Source organism: Prunus avium, chromosome 5, assembly GCF_965620075.1.
Source record: "Prunus avium chromosome 5, drPruAviu1.hap1.1, whole genome shotgun sequence".
Classification (NCBI taxonomy): Eukaryota; Viridiplantae; Streptophyta; class Magnoliopsida; order Rosales; family Rosaceae; genus Prunus; species Prunus avium.
In genome coordinates this window covers 25,570,790-25,587,074 of record NC_142288.1, presented here as the reverse complement: position 1 = coordinate 25,587,074, position 16,285 = coordinate 25,570,790, and the positions used below count along the sequence as shown (strand labels likewise).

General features: G+C 36.8%; 4 protein-coding genes across 5 annotated transcripts; 2 read left to right on the top strand and 2 right to left on the bottom strand.

Moving 5' to 3' along the window:
• The first annotated feature begins 416 nt into the window (after positions 1 to 416).
• On the top strand, positions 417 to 2,064 carry LOC110752166 (GDSL-like Lipase/Acylhydrolase superfamily protein). The gene is made up of 2 exons (XM_021952773.2): positions 417 to 1,145; positions 1,330 to 2,064. The coding sequence occupies exons 1-2, from the start codon at positions 474 to 476 to the stop codon at positions 1,831 to 1,833; spliced, it is 1,176 nt and encodes a 391-aa protein (XP_021808465.1). The 5' UTR covers positions 417 to 473; the 3' UTR covers positions 1,834 to 2,064.
• A 220-nt stretch (positions 2,065 to 2,284) lies between these two features.
• On the bottom strand, positions 2,285 to 4,863 carry LOC110757339 (E3 ubiquitin-protein ligase AIRP2-like). 2 transcript variants are annotated; one of them, XM_088253485.1, is made up of 5 exons: positions 4,743 to 4,863; positions 3,498 to 3,660; positions 3,309 to 3,375; positions 2,814 to 3,042; positions 2,285 to 2,670 (listed from the first exon to the last, which is right to left on the bottom strand). In XM_088253485.1, exons 2-5 carry the CDS (start codon positions 3,615 to 3,617, stop codon positions 2,460 to 2,462), a joined length of 627 nt encoding a protein of 208 aa, XP_088109611.1. In that variant the 5' UTR covers positions 3,618 to 3,660; positions 4,743 to 4,863; the 3' UTR covers positions 2,285 to 2,459. The 2 variants fall into 2 exon arrangements, with proteins under 2 accessions (XP_088109611.1, XP_088109610.1); XM_088253484.1 differs by having other exon boundaries at positions 4,439 to 4,839.
• A 307-nt stretch (positions 4,864 to 5,170) lies between these two features.
• Positions 5,171 to 9,494, top strand: LOC110752147 (uncharacterized). The gene is made up of 6 exons (XM_088253874.1): positions 5,171 to 5,311; positions 6,493 to 6,656; positions 7,070 to 8,006; positions 8,189 to 8,272; positions 8,394 to 8,539; positions 9,093 to 9,494. The coding sequence occupies exons 2-6, from the start codon at positions 6,525 to 6,527 to the stop codon at positions 9,345 to 9,347; spliced, it is 1,554 nt and encodes a 517-aa protein (XP_088110000.1). The 5' UTR covers positions 5,171 to 5,311; positions 6,493 to 6,524; the 3' UTR covers positions 9,348 to 9,494.
• Positions 9,495 to 9,600: 106 nt separating this feature from the next.
• Positions 9,601 to 11,374, bottom strand: AZG2 (Xanthine/uracil permease family protein). Its single transcript, XM_021952756.2, has one exon. It carries the CDS (start codon positions 11,332 to 11,334, stop codon positions 9,700 to 9,702), a length of 1,635 nt encoding a protein of 544 aa, XP_021808448.1. The 5' UTR covers positions 11,335 to 11,374; the 3' UTR covers positions 9,601 to 9,699.
• Between the last annotated feature and the right edge of the window lie 4,911 nt (positions 11,375 to 16,285).

Sequence of the window (16,285 nt, the reverse complement as noted above, 5' to 3'; positions counted from 1 at the left end):
TTCAACAGAGAAAAGTTTAACTTGTGTTCTATTTGAAAAGAAAACAGTGTTTGCTCTCCTTAAACATCTCTTTCACAGTGTTTAACCGTCTTTAACATAAAGGAAATGAATGTATGAGGTTCTTGTTGTATATTGGATTATGAAGGATAAATCTTCTTATTCCAGCTTAATTAATCCATAAATTATATGTTACTGCTAATTAATAATTCATGGACAGTCTTATGTTGGCAGTACATACAGAGTTTTTAAGACTCCTTCAGTAATTTACCAAGTTATATGCATACTTGCCTTTCTTGAGCTAAACTAAATTGATGACAGCCAAAAAGCTACTTGGAAATTCCATCCATTTAGGTGGAGGACATATTTGCCATTTTGAAAAAGGTAAAAAGTATATAAGCCAGAGTACATACATGCAGAGTGAAAAGCTAGCTAGATAGTGAGTTAAGCTTGGAAGCCTTGAGAAGAGTTAGACAATGGCTTCTTCTTCAGTCACATATTTCTCTTGGAAAAACACCCTCATTGCCATCACCACCATCTTCATCCTCTCCTCTTCTTCTTGTTCTGCCTCTCCTGCCACAACCAAAGTAAACCCAAGACCAAGCCCCTTCAAGAAAATCTATGCCTTTGGTGATTCATTCACAGACACAGGCAACACAAAATCTGCCACAGGCCCTAGTGGTTTTGGCCATGTCTCAAACCCTCCATATGGCACCACTTTCTTTCACCGCCCTACCAACCGCTACTCCGACGGGCGGTTAGTGATCGATTTCATTGCTGAGTCACTGTCCTTGCCTTACTTGAAACCTTACCGTTCCATATTGAGCAATGCTACAGATGTTGCTCATGGGGTTAACTTTGCTGTTGCTGGCTCTACAGCTATAGAGCACCAGTTTTTTGTCAAGAACAACCTGAGCCTTGCAATCACTCCTCAGTCTATCCAAACCCAGCTCCTCTGGTTTAACAAGTTCTTGGAAAGCCAGGGCTGCAAAGTGGCTGGAGCAGCATGCAAAGCAGCAGCTTTTGATGATGCACTTTTCTGGGTTGGTGAAATTGGGGTCAATGACTATGCTTATACCATTGGATCTGGTATACCAAGTGATACCATTCAACAGCTTGGGATCAGTAGAGTTACTAGTTTTCTGCAGGTAGGACTTTGGCTATCTGGATTTAGGTTGCTTTCCAATATATGCTCTCAATGTCAAATCCTAAATTGGATCCTAATTCTAAATCTTAAGACAACATTGTGTTTGATATGAGTTTAAAAACATAAGTAGAGGATCCAATTTCGACTTTGGCTAATTGGACGGTGATGTTTCTGTTACTTTGCAGGCATTGTTAAAGAAGGGTGCAAAGTATGTTGTTGTGCAAGGCCTGCCACTCTCAGGGTGCTTGCCATTGGCCATGACCTTAGCTCCCGAAGACGATAGAGACAGTCTAGGATGTGTGAAGAGTGCAAACAACCAAACCTATAGCCATAACCGTGTCCTCCAAGCCAAGTTGCAACAACTCAGGACACAGTTTCCCCATGCTGTCATCACCTATGCTGATTACTGGAATGCCTATTTCACAATCATGAAGAATCCAAACCAGTATGGTTTCAAGGAGAGCTTCAAGGCCTGCTGTGGGACAGGTGACCCCTACAACTTCGAGGTGTTTGCCGTGTGTGGCACACCGTCTGCTAGTGCCTGTCCAAGCCCTTCCCAGTACATAAACTGGGATGGAGTTCATCTCACTGAAGCCATGTACAAGGTGCTTTCTGATATGTTCCTCAATGGCAAGGCCACTCACCCTCCCTTCAGTTACTTGTTGGATATGAAACTGCGTCATGGATGAACTGCTTGCCTTTGGATCAGCTTAATGTTTTAGTACTTTGCTGTGTTGCTTGTGATCAGAGTATATTGTAGTTATGAAGCAAAAGAAAAAAAAAATCGGATGGTATAATCGGTGGTAGAGTTACTACTGCTTGAGAACACTTCTCAGACTTTCATAATTTAGAAAATCTTCTAAAAATTTTACTTGTTGAACTATTGATCGAATCTTACTTGTTTCTAAATATTTGTTGTTCGGGAGGAATTGAACCTACGAAATCACCAATATTTATCATCGAAAGCTAATGAATCAGATTCAACGAAGGAAATGATGCACTCTTGGTGCCATGGGATTTAATCATCCAACAAAGGTTTAAAAAGAAAAATTGTGAGCTCTGTGCAAATGAACTCCTCACTAAATGCAACATGGGAGTCGCATGGCCTGATGGCCTTTCCATCACAAAATCAAAATTGCATGATAAAAGAAGCGACTCTTCTGATATATATAATTTTTTCTCTTACACAAAGCATGTACATTATTTTGCACATGGTGAAGTCAAAAGAAATTCAATGTGAAAGCCTCGCCGGACTCTGTACATGTGATGGTTGGCAATTCTCTCTCTATACACCATTTTTTTCTAGCATGTTTGATCAAATTAAGTACTCATAATACATTAAGAATAGAGCATCCGGGAGATCTTTTGGCAGGCTGTTAATAAAAAGATAGAACCGCAACATATCCTCCTTCAACACAGTTTGAGTGTCAACCACATCACTGCCGCAGGTCAGAACCCACAAGTCCCCTGAATTCACTCTCTTTATACTTCCCCGGCAGAACGGGCAAGATTCCGATCTTGTGTTCCTATAACACATAAAGATGCAAATATGTGACAATTGTTATAAATAATGTGCCCCATAATCATATGGTGATACTGGATGAGACTAAAGCAGAAAAAGGAAGAACAACTATTTTTGGGGATTAAGGAAGAACTAGGTTATTCATACCAATCGCGGTAGCAATTAATGCACATGGCATGGCAACAGTTTGGCAAAACCATTTTGGTACAAGGCTCCAAGCAGATGCCACACTCATTTTCTCTCTCCAAGTCTACATCTGAAAGCTTTATCTTATCCTCATATCTCTTCCTAACAGCCATCTCTAGAGCTTCCTCTTGGGTGATATCCATCTCCAATGAATCACCATGGAGACGCTGAAGGGATGGTAATATAACATCTGCAGTTTTAGGTTGGGAAGACATGAATAAAGATGAATTTCACAAACGCCGCAGCATGTAACATTACGCAAAGTTTGATGACATTTAAAGTTTAAAAGCAGAAAGGCTACACCCCAAATGCAATTCTTTATGAAAATTGGAAAGCAGCAGGCAAAATGAGATCCATTTAAAGAAGGGAAGCTATTAAGTAAGCATCAATATTGTTCAAGTAGGATCTTCAACAGATATTAAACTACTAAAAAGAGTAGAGATATGGTTTACAAACTGTAGAATTCGCTGATGGTAGCTTTCCTTCCACATGAAGAGATATTTGACCTCCCATCTGTGCGCACCTGAAGACATATGAAAGCAAACACAGAAACATTCAAGAACTTGGATTTCATTCTTACGAGGGGACAAACATTAAACTACTAATTTGCTCTAGAAACAAATGAACCGGCAAGCAGAAACCAACCTTATATACAATTATGTGGAAAAGATTTAAGTAACTTGAAAGTAAACATGAAGAGGAGCAATCAATCCATTGAAGCAAAAACAGGAAAATGGGTGCCAAGTGATTGTAAACCAATTTCATTTGAAGAACCGTACCACTCTTGCGTCTGGGGATGGAAGCTGCCCTGCAAACATATATTTATTCAAGTAACATCAAAAGTCACTTTACTTCATCAACCAAAAAAAAGTTCTATTAACTCAGCAAAACATTCGAAGGGTCAGCAACAAATTCATAAAACAAGGTAAGCAAGGAACCAGACGTCGTACTCCTAAAACCATGGACTGAACCTCAGGCTACTTTTAAGATTGCAAATATTCAGCAAACCCCCAACATTAGTATAGTCAGCAGAGAATGTAATGATAAAATAACTGGGGGAATCCAGTAGTATATATCCAAGATTATGTAAAGAAGACTTGCAAACTTCCTAGCATGCTCATTATCCAAATAAAGGTCAAAGCTTGTGAATTGGGGTCAACATGACAACAAATTTTGGAATTCATTTAGCATAATGATGACAGGGAGAACAAAAGGCGTTGTATGCAGATTATGTCCATACCCAAATAGATATTAGTTTCAGAACAAAAAAAAAATACTGAAATGCAAAATAACTATATTCTTTTTTCTCTCTCTTCCCCAATTATTTTTTGCAGAAACAATCCATCAAAACCAAAACCAAAATTAATAAGGAAATAGAAACCAAGCGCTATTGCAGAGTAGGATTCAACCTCAAAATAGTAAATGTAGAATATGGAAGAAAAACCATTAAATACATTACATTACTAAGAGTACAAACTCGGAAGCCTAGAACTTTATTTCATGTTTCTCAAACCCAGTTTCAAAATACAATATAAACAGAAAAAGGCAAATTGGAAAGGAAAAAATAGGAAGGGGGTTGCACTCACAGCATATTGGCATGCTGAATATCAGCCTCAAGAACCTTAAGAGAATCATTGTAAGGACTAGCAGCAAGCTGCTCGTAATAATCCAACATTTCACACTCCTTTTTAGTTAAATTTTCAACCTTCAAAGGAAAAAAAAAGAAAAAAGAAACAAAGCGAGAGGCAGAGAGATGATCAAGAGAAAGGAAAGTAAAGAAACCCAAGAGAATTGGTGGTCTTATGTTCACAAATGCAATGAAAATTCTTGGGTCTTTGCAAAGAATGGTCTTTGGAGCCTAGAAGAAGTTGTGAGGTCAAGGGGACAAACCTGTCATCAAAACCTAATCTTCATCAAACTCTATATAATAACAGTGAGAGGGGCAGATAGACTTGGTCTTACTTTTGCTGTTTTGAATTTGATTTGTTGATTTGTTTTGATTATCGACTTAAAAGTTTGATTTTTTTGACTTTCTAAAACTTGCCCTTTGACTGCTTTCATTGCCTTGGTTGAGTGGTTATGAGTAGGTATTTTCTGCTTCCAATCAGAACCATCTATTTTGGTCAGAATAATGGCAAAGACACATTGCAGGCAATAACAGGAGCAGAACCACATTGCTTCTTGTGGTTTAAGCTTTTCATTTTGAGTTGGGCCAGTTTCATGGGCTTGCATAAAACCCAAATCCAATGCCTTGACTTTTTGTTAACTTGACTAAAAACAAAAATAAAAACAAAAACAAAAACAAAAAAGAAGAAGAAGTTTATAATGAGTGTGACTGGTGACTGGTGACTGGCAAGCTGAGCCCTTGCCGGACCTTTCAAAGACAAAGTTTTTCAGAGAGGACTGAACCCAAAATCACTCAAAAAGTCTTCTTTCGAAAGAGCTTCTTAGTACTGGTGGTAAGTATGCTTCGCAATTTAGCTCATTTTTGTTCTTCCAAAAATTTATCTGTTAGTGAATTTAAGTCCTTTGCTAACTAGAATGAGGGATGTTTATACTAATACTAGGATCGTGTTTGTTTAGTGAAAAAGGTCCTAACTTTAAGCGAAAGAAAGTTCCTTTTTGGTTTTCTGGTACCATACATGTTTGTTTTAGTCATGATCGTGAAGCTTTGAAGGTTACATTGCTTATTTTTGTTCTTGCAAAAAATTATTTGTTAGTGAACGTTATCTCCCCACAAATATTTCTTGATCTCCCTCCCCCTCCCACCTCTATGTCTTCTTTTTCTCTCTCTCACTCTCACACACACAATCTCTCTCCGTGGGTGCTCTTGCTCCATTATCTCCTTGCATTCCTGATGAGGATGATATTTTGCTCAAGAACGCTGTTAAGGTGCAACATATTTTTTTTGTTCATTATGTTGCTTAAATTGGTTCCATCTTTCGACCCGTTTCGAAAAATTTGATGCTCTTGCTCCAATCTCTCCTTGCATCCTTGTAGCTTATTAAAAACCTGGATTTTGTAGGCATTTTTTTCTTCTTCATATCATATTAATATTATGTTTGTATCTGTTATGGGTTTTCAAATTTTGGGGTTTTAGTGTGACGTGTGACATGGAGAGAGAGAGAGAGAGAGAGAGAAAGAGAGAGAGAAGGACAGAGAGGTCTAAGGGAGATCAAGAATTTTTTGTAGTGGTTGGAAGGGGGTGGGGGAGGGAGTCCCGCGAGGGAGGGGTTGGGGTTTTGTTGGTTGCTTTGCTGGATACTTCTTTTTACATTTAAATATTTTTTAAATTAATTTTGTATTTTAACTGCTTTTTTTTCTTTCTAAAACCTTTTTCCTTTCTCACGTGAAAATGGGATGGAGTTCAAAATTCTAACGGTGAGGGTGAGATTGACCTCTCTTATTTAGTTAATTTACCGAAAAAAAAGTAACAAGGGGAAAATTGACAATTTTGTGATAGTTCAGGGGCAAAACCGCAGTTAACCCTTAAATTTTTTAAGCATTGCATGCTAGTTATTATGTTCTTGAGCTCTTTGAAATAATCTCCTTTGGGTTTGTGCTTCTTTTTCCCTTCTTTGAATGACATTATTGTGTCATTAGAATACCGTAGTAATTTATCTTGTTTTATTTCTTGTAGTGGTAAAAGTATTCAACAGAGCAAGAGAAGAGATGGATGGCAAGGTAGCTTGTGTAGAATGCACTCAGAAGTGTTTGCTGGATCATGGGAACAAGAAGAAAGCTTCACCTGATGTTGGCTCTTTTTTCAAAATCATGATTGGAGATCAGTTTTCTAAACTTTTGGTACGATAAATTGTCCTCCCTTACCCCTAAATCCTATTCTATTTCATTTTTATCTCTATTACCCCTGTCTATTTTTTAGTCTAGGATATATATTTTATGAGCTTACTAATTAATGGCTTCGAGATGATAAACAAATTCGATTGTATCTCTTCTTTTGTGGAGATGACATTCCCATTGGAAGTCCATATTTAAACACCAATATTACTCTGTATTTTTCTTTCTAGAATTATGTAAACTATGTAATGTAGTAGACTCTGGAGAAATTCCTGCTAAAGCTTTAACTACCTTTTCTTTTTCTCACAAATATGATAAGTATACTTTACTAGTAATACGTAATTTCTGCAACTCCCCTTTTTCCCCTATGATGAACTAGAGATTGCCTCTTCTAAGCTGACTGCATTATCTCGTTGCAGTTCTTGCCTCCTAAATTTGCTCCTACTGTGTCAGCATTGGTTAATCAAAAAGCTGTTCTTGAAGATTCACGGGGGCTGCAATGGGAAGTTATAATATCCAGAAGTAATGGCTCCCTTTCTCTTAAACAAGGATGGAATGCATTTTCATTAGACCATGATCTAAAGATTGGAGAATTTCTGGTCTTCAATTACATCACAAGTGCACATTTTATTGTTAAAATTTATGACAAATCTGGGTGTGAGAAACTCAACTTTCCTGAGGCCGTAAATCAGAAGAAAAGGACAAGGGATAACAGAAAGTATACCAAAGCTGGTCCAAGTCACACAATTGATAAAAGTTCAATGAACAAACGGGATTCAAGAACCTCTGTTGTGTCTGGCTCAGATGCAGATATAGGTCACCACCTGTATGAGATGAATGACATGGGAAAAGCTCTAATTGTCACAGAAAATGCTTCAACCCTTGATAATAGTAATGAAAGGTCAAAGCACAATCCCAAAGAAGCATACATTGAAGAAATGATCTGTATGTTCGATAGAGACGTGGGGGACAAACAAGAAGATGACAGAACCTATATTTTTGATTTGTCTGATTTTGAAATGTTGACAAAGAACGCTGGCACTGGTGGAAGCAATGAAGTAACTGCAATGGATGAAACATGCTCACATCATGATGATGCATTACTAAGATTGAGAAATGGAGCTGGCCCAGTTGACAAAAATCCAGTGGCTAAAGGAGCAGTGACTACAGCAATTCCAATGGATGAAACATGCTCAGATCATGATGGTTCATTGCTAAGATTGATAAATGAGGCTAGCTCAGTTGATAAAAGTCCAGTGGCTAAAGAAGCAGTGACTGCAGCAATTCCTTCAGAGGCATCCAAGTTTGATAGGAGTTGGATAAATAACTCTTCTGAAACCGAAGTCCAAAATACTGGTATTCCCATTACTTTTGCATCCCAAATTTTTCATAGCATTCTGGCTTGTCTTCATTTCAGTTGCTATATGTCCCTGCACTATTGTTGGGGCACCTTTCAGTTTTTGGCAAAGTGCCGTTTAACAATTTGATATATCTTATGTAATATTTCTGATGATAAAAAAAAGTGATTTGTTGAACAGATAAAGCGATGAAGGCCATTAAAATAGAGTCTGTGGAGTTGACTTCAGATCCGTGCAGTCAGAAAATCATTCCACAAATAAATGGTAAAACTGTACTTTCACATCATTTTGTTAAGGAAAGCTCTGTTTGTGTTTGTGCATATGGATGCATGAGAGTGTTTTGCTGTGTGCCACTCTGATTTAACTACAATGCAACTAAATGTAGGGGAATCAGTAAAGGTTGTCAACCCGGTGTGTAGTAAGATTTCTAATATGATTAGAACAGAAAATGACTGTGCTGTTCCTGTGGTAAAATCTGAACCTGTTGATCCAGTCATAACCTTGCTAATCTCATCCAGTTTCTCCTGTCAGGTGAAAGCAGGCAGCCATTCTTTTCTTGCATGCTAGTTTTTGCACTCTATATATTTTGTCTCTTCTTGTACGCATTGCTTGCATTGAATTTTAGTCTGGTTTTATATGATAGATTTAGTGATTGACCATTTGTTGGTATTGGTGCCTCCTTCACTGCATGCTTTTGTTTCAATAATCTTTTACTCTTCCAAATTCTGTAATTTCATTTTGTGAGAAAATTGCATCTGATAATTATACTGTTCTATAGAACGTTTCTATTCTCCAAGATATGCGACATATTATCTCTTCAGACTTGTGCTAGTTTGACACAATCTTGTAAAAATCAACCAATTGACAATTAAGTTTGACTTTTTAATCAATATATGGGAATTGGGACCAAAAAAGAAAAATCAATGTGGGACTTTGAAGACTTAGTTATCATTGCGTGCCGTATACATGTGCAGAAGGGCACATCTGATAATTTTATGTTTGTATAGTTTTGCACCTAACCCTAATACCGAGTATTCTTTTGGTTTTGCTTAACTGGCTTTGCCTCCCTTGGATACTTTTGCAGGAGTTGCCAATGAGGTTGCCAATACGCATGACCTATAGAGGAAGGCCTCAAACGGATAGGAGGGTAGTTTACCTTCGAGACCCAGTAATGAGATTGTGGCCAGTCCTCTACATTGAAAGAAATTACTTCCAAACATTGGCAAGCGGTTGGGAAGCTTTCAGCAAGGCAAACAACATTCAACCAGGAGATGAGTGTGTTATTGGGGTTGAAAATGGAGTTGAAGGCATATGCCCCGTCCAGATAATTAGCAAATGAGAGATTCAACACTTTTTGATTTGTATGTACGCGTAATTACTACTAAGAAAACTCTTTATGTAGAACTGCAAAACCAGCACTTATGTTATGAACATGCATTAGGTTCTAAATGGTACGGCCTAGTTTAGGTGCTCCTTTCATGAGCAAGTAGCCCTGCATTTTGTTTGTTAAGATGCCTTTACAGTAGTTCTTGTCTGTTACATGTGGTCAGAGCATCTGCATAAATTTCGTAGAAAGGATGTTGTTCATGAAATATTAAAATTTGATAAACTACATCTGTACACAGCTGTTTCTTGAATTTTCCAACCCTACTTTTCTTTGTCAACAAAATTAGATTTTGACCTCTAACCCTTCAAATAATTTCATTTGCCGAGTCTACAGCAGCTGTAGCAGACACTTGATTGTGTTCTTTGACCACCATTCTTCTCATCTTAGCCAACCACTTAAGCAGCACCACCAAATAGTCATATAGATTAAGAGCTAGGTAGAGCCCAATGCCACCAATAATCCCATATGCTATAGAATAAGTAAGAGGCATGAGAAGCATGGTTATGAAAGCAGGCACAGCTTCCTTCATGTTTCCCCAGTTTATGTCCTTCACAACCTTCATCATCATCACCCCAACCATGACCAGTGAAGGGCCTATAGCCCATGGAGGCACACTAGACAACAGAGGAATGAAAAACAATGATACAAAAAAACATAAACCAATTGTCACTGCTGTTAACCCTGTTCGTCCGCCTTCTCTCAAACCCGCAGAAGATTCAACATAGGTTGCAACGGGGGACACTCCCAATGCGGACGCCACGATGGTCGAGCCGGCGTCGACCAAGTATGCTAAGTACTCACCTTCAAAGCCTCCTTCATCATTCACAAACCCTCCCATTTCAGCCATGGTATACAATGTGCCTGTGGTGGCAAGCACATCAACATATAGCAAGGTGGCCAAAGCCACCCAAACCTCAGACCTATTGAAGTTGCTAAAGCTAAAAGCTCCAGCCGTGGATTGAATTTTGTGAAAATCTACCACTTTCTTGAAGTAATTGTAACTTGTGTCACCAACTGGTGTGTTGGGAAAAACTGTCACATGTGTGCCCCTAAACCATGAAATAAGTGTAACAAAGACAATACCATATATCATGCTACCCTTAATCTCCTTGATTAGGCCATAACATGTAATTAAAAACCCAGCAGAACCCAGCCAGAATTTTGGGCTATGCATTTTTCCACCAAGGCACTCACCAGTTTGTGGGTTTGTATTAGCACAAGCTGTGATGGTGACCAATGTAGATGGGTCTGGTCCAACTAGGCCAACACCTTGGTGGATTTGCAAGCCCACAAAAGCAATGAACAAGCCAATTCCTGCTGCACAAGCAAGCCTAACAGGTTGAGGGATAAGCCTGGCCAGCTTTTCTCTGATCCCAAACGCGGAAATTGCAAGAAAAACACATCCCTCAACTAGAACCACAGCTAGTGCAGTTTGGTAAGACATATTTCCAGTTCCATGAAAACCCACCAAGTTATAAGCCAAGTAAGCATTTGGGCCCATGCCTGGGGCTAAACCCAAGGGCAGATTTGCCAAGACACCCATGGCAATTGACCCAATCATGGCTGATACAATTGTAGCAACAACAAGGTCACTCTTGGTTTTTGAGAGGCAACTTTGGTACCCTTCATTCGGCTTGAGCATGCAATCTGCGGTGGCTGTTTGGTTTGCCGGAGCGGAGCAGTCAGCGATGGAGCACATGCCGCCGGAGTCGGCAATGATCGTGGCATTGACGGTGATGATGTAGGCCATGGTGAGGAAAGTAGCTAAGCCTGCACGTAGTTCCTTAGTAAAACAGCTCTTTCTTGCTTCTAACTTGAAGTACTTGCCAACTTTGCTCTTAGAGACTCCATCATTTAATCCTTTCTCCAACTGGCTCCATGATTTGCCTATTCTTATGAAGAACCCATTTCCCATTGTTGCACATAGCTCACCTCCCATCTCTCTCTCTCTCTCTCTCTCTCTCTGACGTACTCAATTGGGTGTGAAATTGTGTCTTATGCTAGGGTGGTGGTTACACTTATATATATAGATGTGCAACAAGATGCTTGAGCTGGCTAGAAAGGGAATCTTCGTAGATTATATTTATAAGAACTTGACCAAAAAAGAAGATATATTATAAGAACAAATGGGCACCATGCAGGGCTCAATGAAACTTAGGAAGTAGGGCGTTACAAGCGTTACATCACATGGTCACTAGCTTTTTAGGATGAAATAAAATTTGTTTGGTTTGGTTTTGGGAGGGTTGAACTTGATAATAATACTAATAATACTACTACTAATAATAATATATAATTATGGCAACCTCTGTACTTTTGTTTTGGATATTAAAAAGGCAACTCACTACTACGTGACTTTCATCTATATTATTGATTCTTAAGATGCTAATTATGGTTTTAGACAAAAAAAAAACAAGTTGATGACTCTTTATACATGCGATGATCGAGTATATTGAGGCGACTCTCACCAGGGTTTCGAACCAATTCAACTTACATTCTGATATGAACAAATTGAATACATATATTCGATAAGTTAAACAAATAAAATCATATATAATTTCCTAAATACTTTGAAGTGAAAATTGCTTAATTATGCCGCATTAGAGTGTGTGCATCCAACTTAAAATCAATTGGCAATCGGTGGAGAAGTTCAAAATCTTTAAGCACTATTGCAAAGCTTACAAATACTCTTTAGCAGGTTAAATATCAGAAACTCGGAAAACTAGGTGCATATAAAAATGGCAAGTTTTGCATAAGATTTGTAACTTGGATAACCACGGACAATTAATCTCTTAATCATGTCGCCTAATCATGCTCACCTAATTATAGTGACTTAATATCTTATGCTAGTAACGTTAACAAAACCCTAATTATTAATAATATTGCACATGGCATGCAACCATGCAGGAAATGCATCACTAAATTTTATTCTTTTGAAAATCTTATCCACCGATAAAATAAAATGTTATGAAATCTCTCCTCTAAATCTGATTTAAGATTTTGGGGTTCTGAAGGTGCCATATAGTCGGTTTCCTTATCTATAAATTTTATATAGTTTGTCATTAAAATTGTGGTTTGGTGACAAGTAGCCATCAAAAATACCAAATTCCAAATCTTCAAAGGATCTCAAAATGTTTATTATACTACCATTTTTGTACTTAATGTTGGGGTTCTGTGACCTTAAATTGTAGCCAAAGGCACCAATCAATTTTGTGAGCAAAAATTGAAGTAAAAATCAAAAAAGAATAAAAAAAGATAAAGTATAAATACATTAAAAGATGTGTTTAACGCATGCAATTAAAGAAATGGACAAAAATAATAATATCAAAAGGTACCAAGGCAATTGTCACTTGTTGTCCACTAGTTAAAAGAATCCACAAGGCCGGCCTCAAAAGGTTCAAACTTTGCACTAAAAAGTTTGTAGCCATGTAACTTGAAAACCATGAAAACAGTTTTACCAATCGCATGCGCAGAAATTGAAATTTTGGAAAGCATATGTCGAAACTTGAAACACCAGTGGGTTCTCCTTTTGAGAGACAATAGAGAGGAGAGAAAGTGAAGAATTTAAGACAGTTTTAAAATGAAAAAGACAGAAAATTTAGTGTTACTGATTGGCATTACTTAAGAAAAGGTATGAACTAAAGGAAGAGGCAACCATACTCACACTGGCGGAACTAAGGCAAGGGCTGCCCTTGGCTGTAGCCCAGGGACAGTTTGGGAAAAAAACAAATTAAATATACATATAGTATATATTTTAATTGAAAATAAATAAATAAATATACAATTTCAGCACCAATATGCATAGTAAGAGATCTTCCACATTTGTATTTAGTGTCAAAGTTTATCCCAACATCAATTTTAAAATTGTTCTATTAATTTGTCTCCAAAAGAAAAGCATTTTTCTAAATGAAATTCACCCTCTCACGAATAATATGGCTCTAATTTCAAATTTTTTCCTTGTGTTTACAATTATGTGATTTATATGATTTAATGTATACTTTTATTTCTAGAAAAACTATAGAAAATGTAAGTACAAAAAAAATTTATCATTATATTTTAAGCTAATAACTTTAGCTAGCCCACCCATTAAAAAATTTATGGTTCCACCCTTGCATACTCAAATGTTCATTCGTTCTCTTAAGACTAATCATTTTTGTGCATTTTAAACAAATGTTAAGATGGTGCGGTGTTACGAATTCACTCAAATTATAACATGCATATAAACTCTAAAAACTGTGAATAATGAATTTTAAACATAACACATATGTTATAAACTTATTGTTGAAAGTTTGAATGAAATTCAGGGACATTTGTCCCACATTGGTAGAAAAAAAAAAAAAGTGAGGTCTTTGTAAGTGTTGAAGTCCCACATTTGGTAAATGAAAGTTGGGCCAAGTAGCAGCAAATTCGGCTTCAAAATCACTTTGGGCATTGAATATTATATAATTGTCAAAAAGTTGGGCCTTCGGCCTTGGGGCACTTTCAGATTTAAATACTAATCAAAAAAGAGAAATCAAGATTATGCTACTCAAATGGTATAGACGCACGGCTATACTTTTAAAATATTATATTTAAATAGTATAGCCGTGCGGCTATACGTTTAAAATTCTATTTAAAGAGTACCGCCGAGCGGCTATACTTTTAAACTTTTCTTTTTTCTTCATTAAATAATATCTTAGCCATGTTTAAATACTTTCATTAGTGATTATATTTTAATTATTATTTATTCAAATTAAAAGTACCGCCGTGCGGCTATTCAATGTGTTTTAATATTTATGCAAATTAATAGTATAGCCGATTTCCGGTTTTTTATATTTATTCAAATTAATAGTATAGCCGATGGGCTATACTCCGGTTTTTAATATTTATTCAAATTAATAGTACAGCCGGTCGGCTATACTCCGTTTTTTAAAAATATTTTTCAAATTTACAGTATAACCGGGGGGCTATACTCTGTTTTTTAAATATTTATTCATATTAATAGTATTTCCATGTTTATTATTCGTATAAATAATTTAGTATTTTCCATTTAATACTCGTATTGTAAATGCACGTACATATTTCTCATTACTACTTTCATTTTCCATATAATACTTCATGTTGATTTTTTCCAGAGTTATTATCTGTATATTTTGCCGTTTAATACTCATATTATACACATACGTATGCATTTTTCAATAATACTTCCATTTTCCGCATACTTATTTGTCATTACTACTTTCATTTTTCATATTTTTCCATTTAATACTCGTATTATACATGTACGTACGGCAATACTCCGTGGTTTTAAATTTTTTTCAAGTTAATAGTATGGCTGCATCGCTATACTCCGTTTTTTAATATTTATTCGAATTAGAAGTATAGCCGGTCGGCTATACTACGTGTTTATAATAGTTTTTGAAATTAATAGTTCCGACTCCAATTTTTTTAAAATATTTTTCAAATTAATAGCCGGCCGGCTATACTCCGGTTTTAATTATTTATTCATATTAATAGTATTTCCAAGGTTATTATTCGTATAAATTATTTAGTATTTTCCATTTAATACTTGTATTGTAAATGTACGTACATATTTCTCATTCCTACTTTCATTTTCCTTATAATATTCGTTTAATACTTCAGGTTGATTTTTTCCAGAGTTATTATCCGTATATTTTCCCGTTTAATACTCATATATATATACGTACATATATATTTTTCAATAATACTTCCGTTTTTTGTACACGTCTTCAAGACTCAGTAAAATAAAAGTTTTTTTTATTAATAAAAAGCAAACATAAAATACACAAATGTTCGTATTTTTCATGTTTAATACACGTTTTTTTTTACAAAGTTTTCAATAGTACACACAAACTTCACGTATTATACACACAATTTCCACATATTATTGATTAAAAATAATATATATATATATATATATATATATATATATATAGGCCTCATCATTTGGCCCGCGGGCTCATGGGCTTACGGGGGCCCGTCCGGCCCATCGAAAAAAAGCCCGGCCCGGCCCGTTATGGGCTTTGAGAAAGCCCGGCCCGCTTGGGCTTGGGCTGGGCTTGGGCTTGGGCTTGAGTGTTTGAAGCTCAGCCCGGCCCATAGGCCCGGCCCGATGAAGCCCAGCCCGGCCCGCCCATAAAAGCCCGGCCCGATGAAGCCCGATGTATAACTATATCTTTATATTTATGAGAAAAAAAAGAGAACTATGAAGTTATGAACAAAGAAAAAAAAAGAGAACTATGAAGTTATGAACAAAGAAAAAGAGGAAATATAAAAACACATCAAAATAGGCCTCATATTTATGAAAAAAAAAAGACAAATATCTTTACATAATAATTAATAGACAAACACCTAATCCCACCTCCTTTGACAATAATGACACTTGAAACTAACATTTCCTCCAGCTTGATTGAGCATTAGAGCACTCTGGAATTTCATTAATGTGAGCATTGGCTCTCATTAATGTGAGGCTTGTCACAAGGTCCTCGTAGTTAGAGCACTTTGGAATTTCATTAATCAGGTCACATTCCTCCATATAGGCCTGTAAGTCGTGTGCACTCTGATCATTAGGGTTTGCTACAGCATATGCTTGATCCTTGAGGAAAGCTAACTGTGCTTGTAAGTTGACCACCTGAAAAGTTCAAACCAAAAGCATATACTCATCATTTACTTCAACATACAATCTGAACATACAAAGGGTACTAAATGATTAACCTGCTGTTTGAGAGCAATAATTTGTGAAACACAGCCATATATGGGATCTTGAAGCCTGGCTACAGCTTCATGCCATATTGTCGTTGCGGCCTCACATCGATCGCTCAACGGAAGGTGAGCTAAAAGATTCGACACATTGCTTGCGCCAAAAACCTTGTGGATGACAGAAAAATGGGTAG

Bases quoted from the DNA above. Each gene is read 5' to 3' on its own strand.
- LOC110752166 (XM_021952773.2), top strand. From the start codon at position 474: ATGGCTTCTTCTTCAGTCACATATTTCTCTTGGAAAAACACCCTCATT. The intron at 1,146-1,329 runs GTAGGACTTTGG...GTTACTTTGCAG, and splicing joins GAGTTACTAGTTTTCTGCAG to GCATTGTTAAAGAAGGGTGC.
- LOC110757339 (XM_088253484.1), bottom strand. From the start codon at position 4,527: ATGTTGGATTATTACGAGCAGCTTGCTGCTAGTCCTTACAATGATTCT. The intron at 3,043-3,308 runs GTTTGTAAACCA...CTAAAACTGCAG, and splicing joins TACCATCAGCGAATTCTACA to ATGTTATATTACCATCCCTT. The intron at 2,671-2,813 runs GTATGAATAACC...TATGTGTTATAG, and splicing joins ATTAATTGCTACCGCGATTG to GAACACAAGATCGGAATCTT.
- LOC110752147 (XM_088253874.1), top strand. From the start codon at position 6,525: ATGGATGGCAAGGTAGCTTGTGTAGAATGCACTCAGAAGTGTTTGCTG. The intron at 6,657-7,069 runs GTACGATAAATT...ATCTCGTTGCAG, and splicing joins ATCAGTTTTCTAAACTTTTG to TTCTTGCCTCCTAAATTTGC. The intron at 8,540-9,092 runs GTGAAAGCAGGC...ATACTTTTGCAG, and splicing joins CATCCAGTTTCTCCTGTCAG to GAGTTGCCAATGAGGTTGCC.
- AZG2 (XM_021952756.2), bottom strand. From the start codon at position 11,334: ATGGGAGGTGAGCTATGTGCAACAATGGGAAATGGGTTCTTCATAAGA.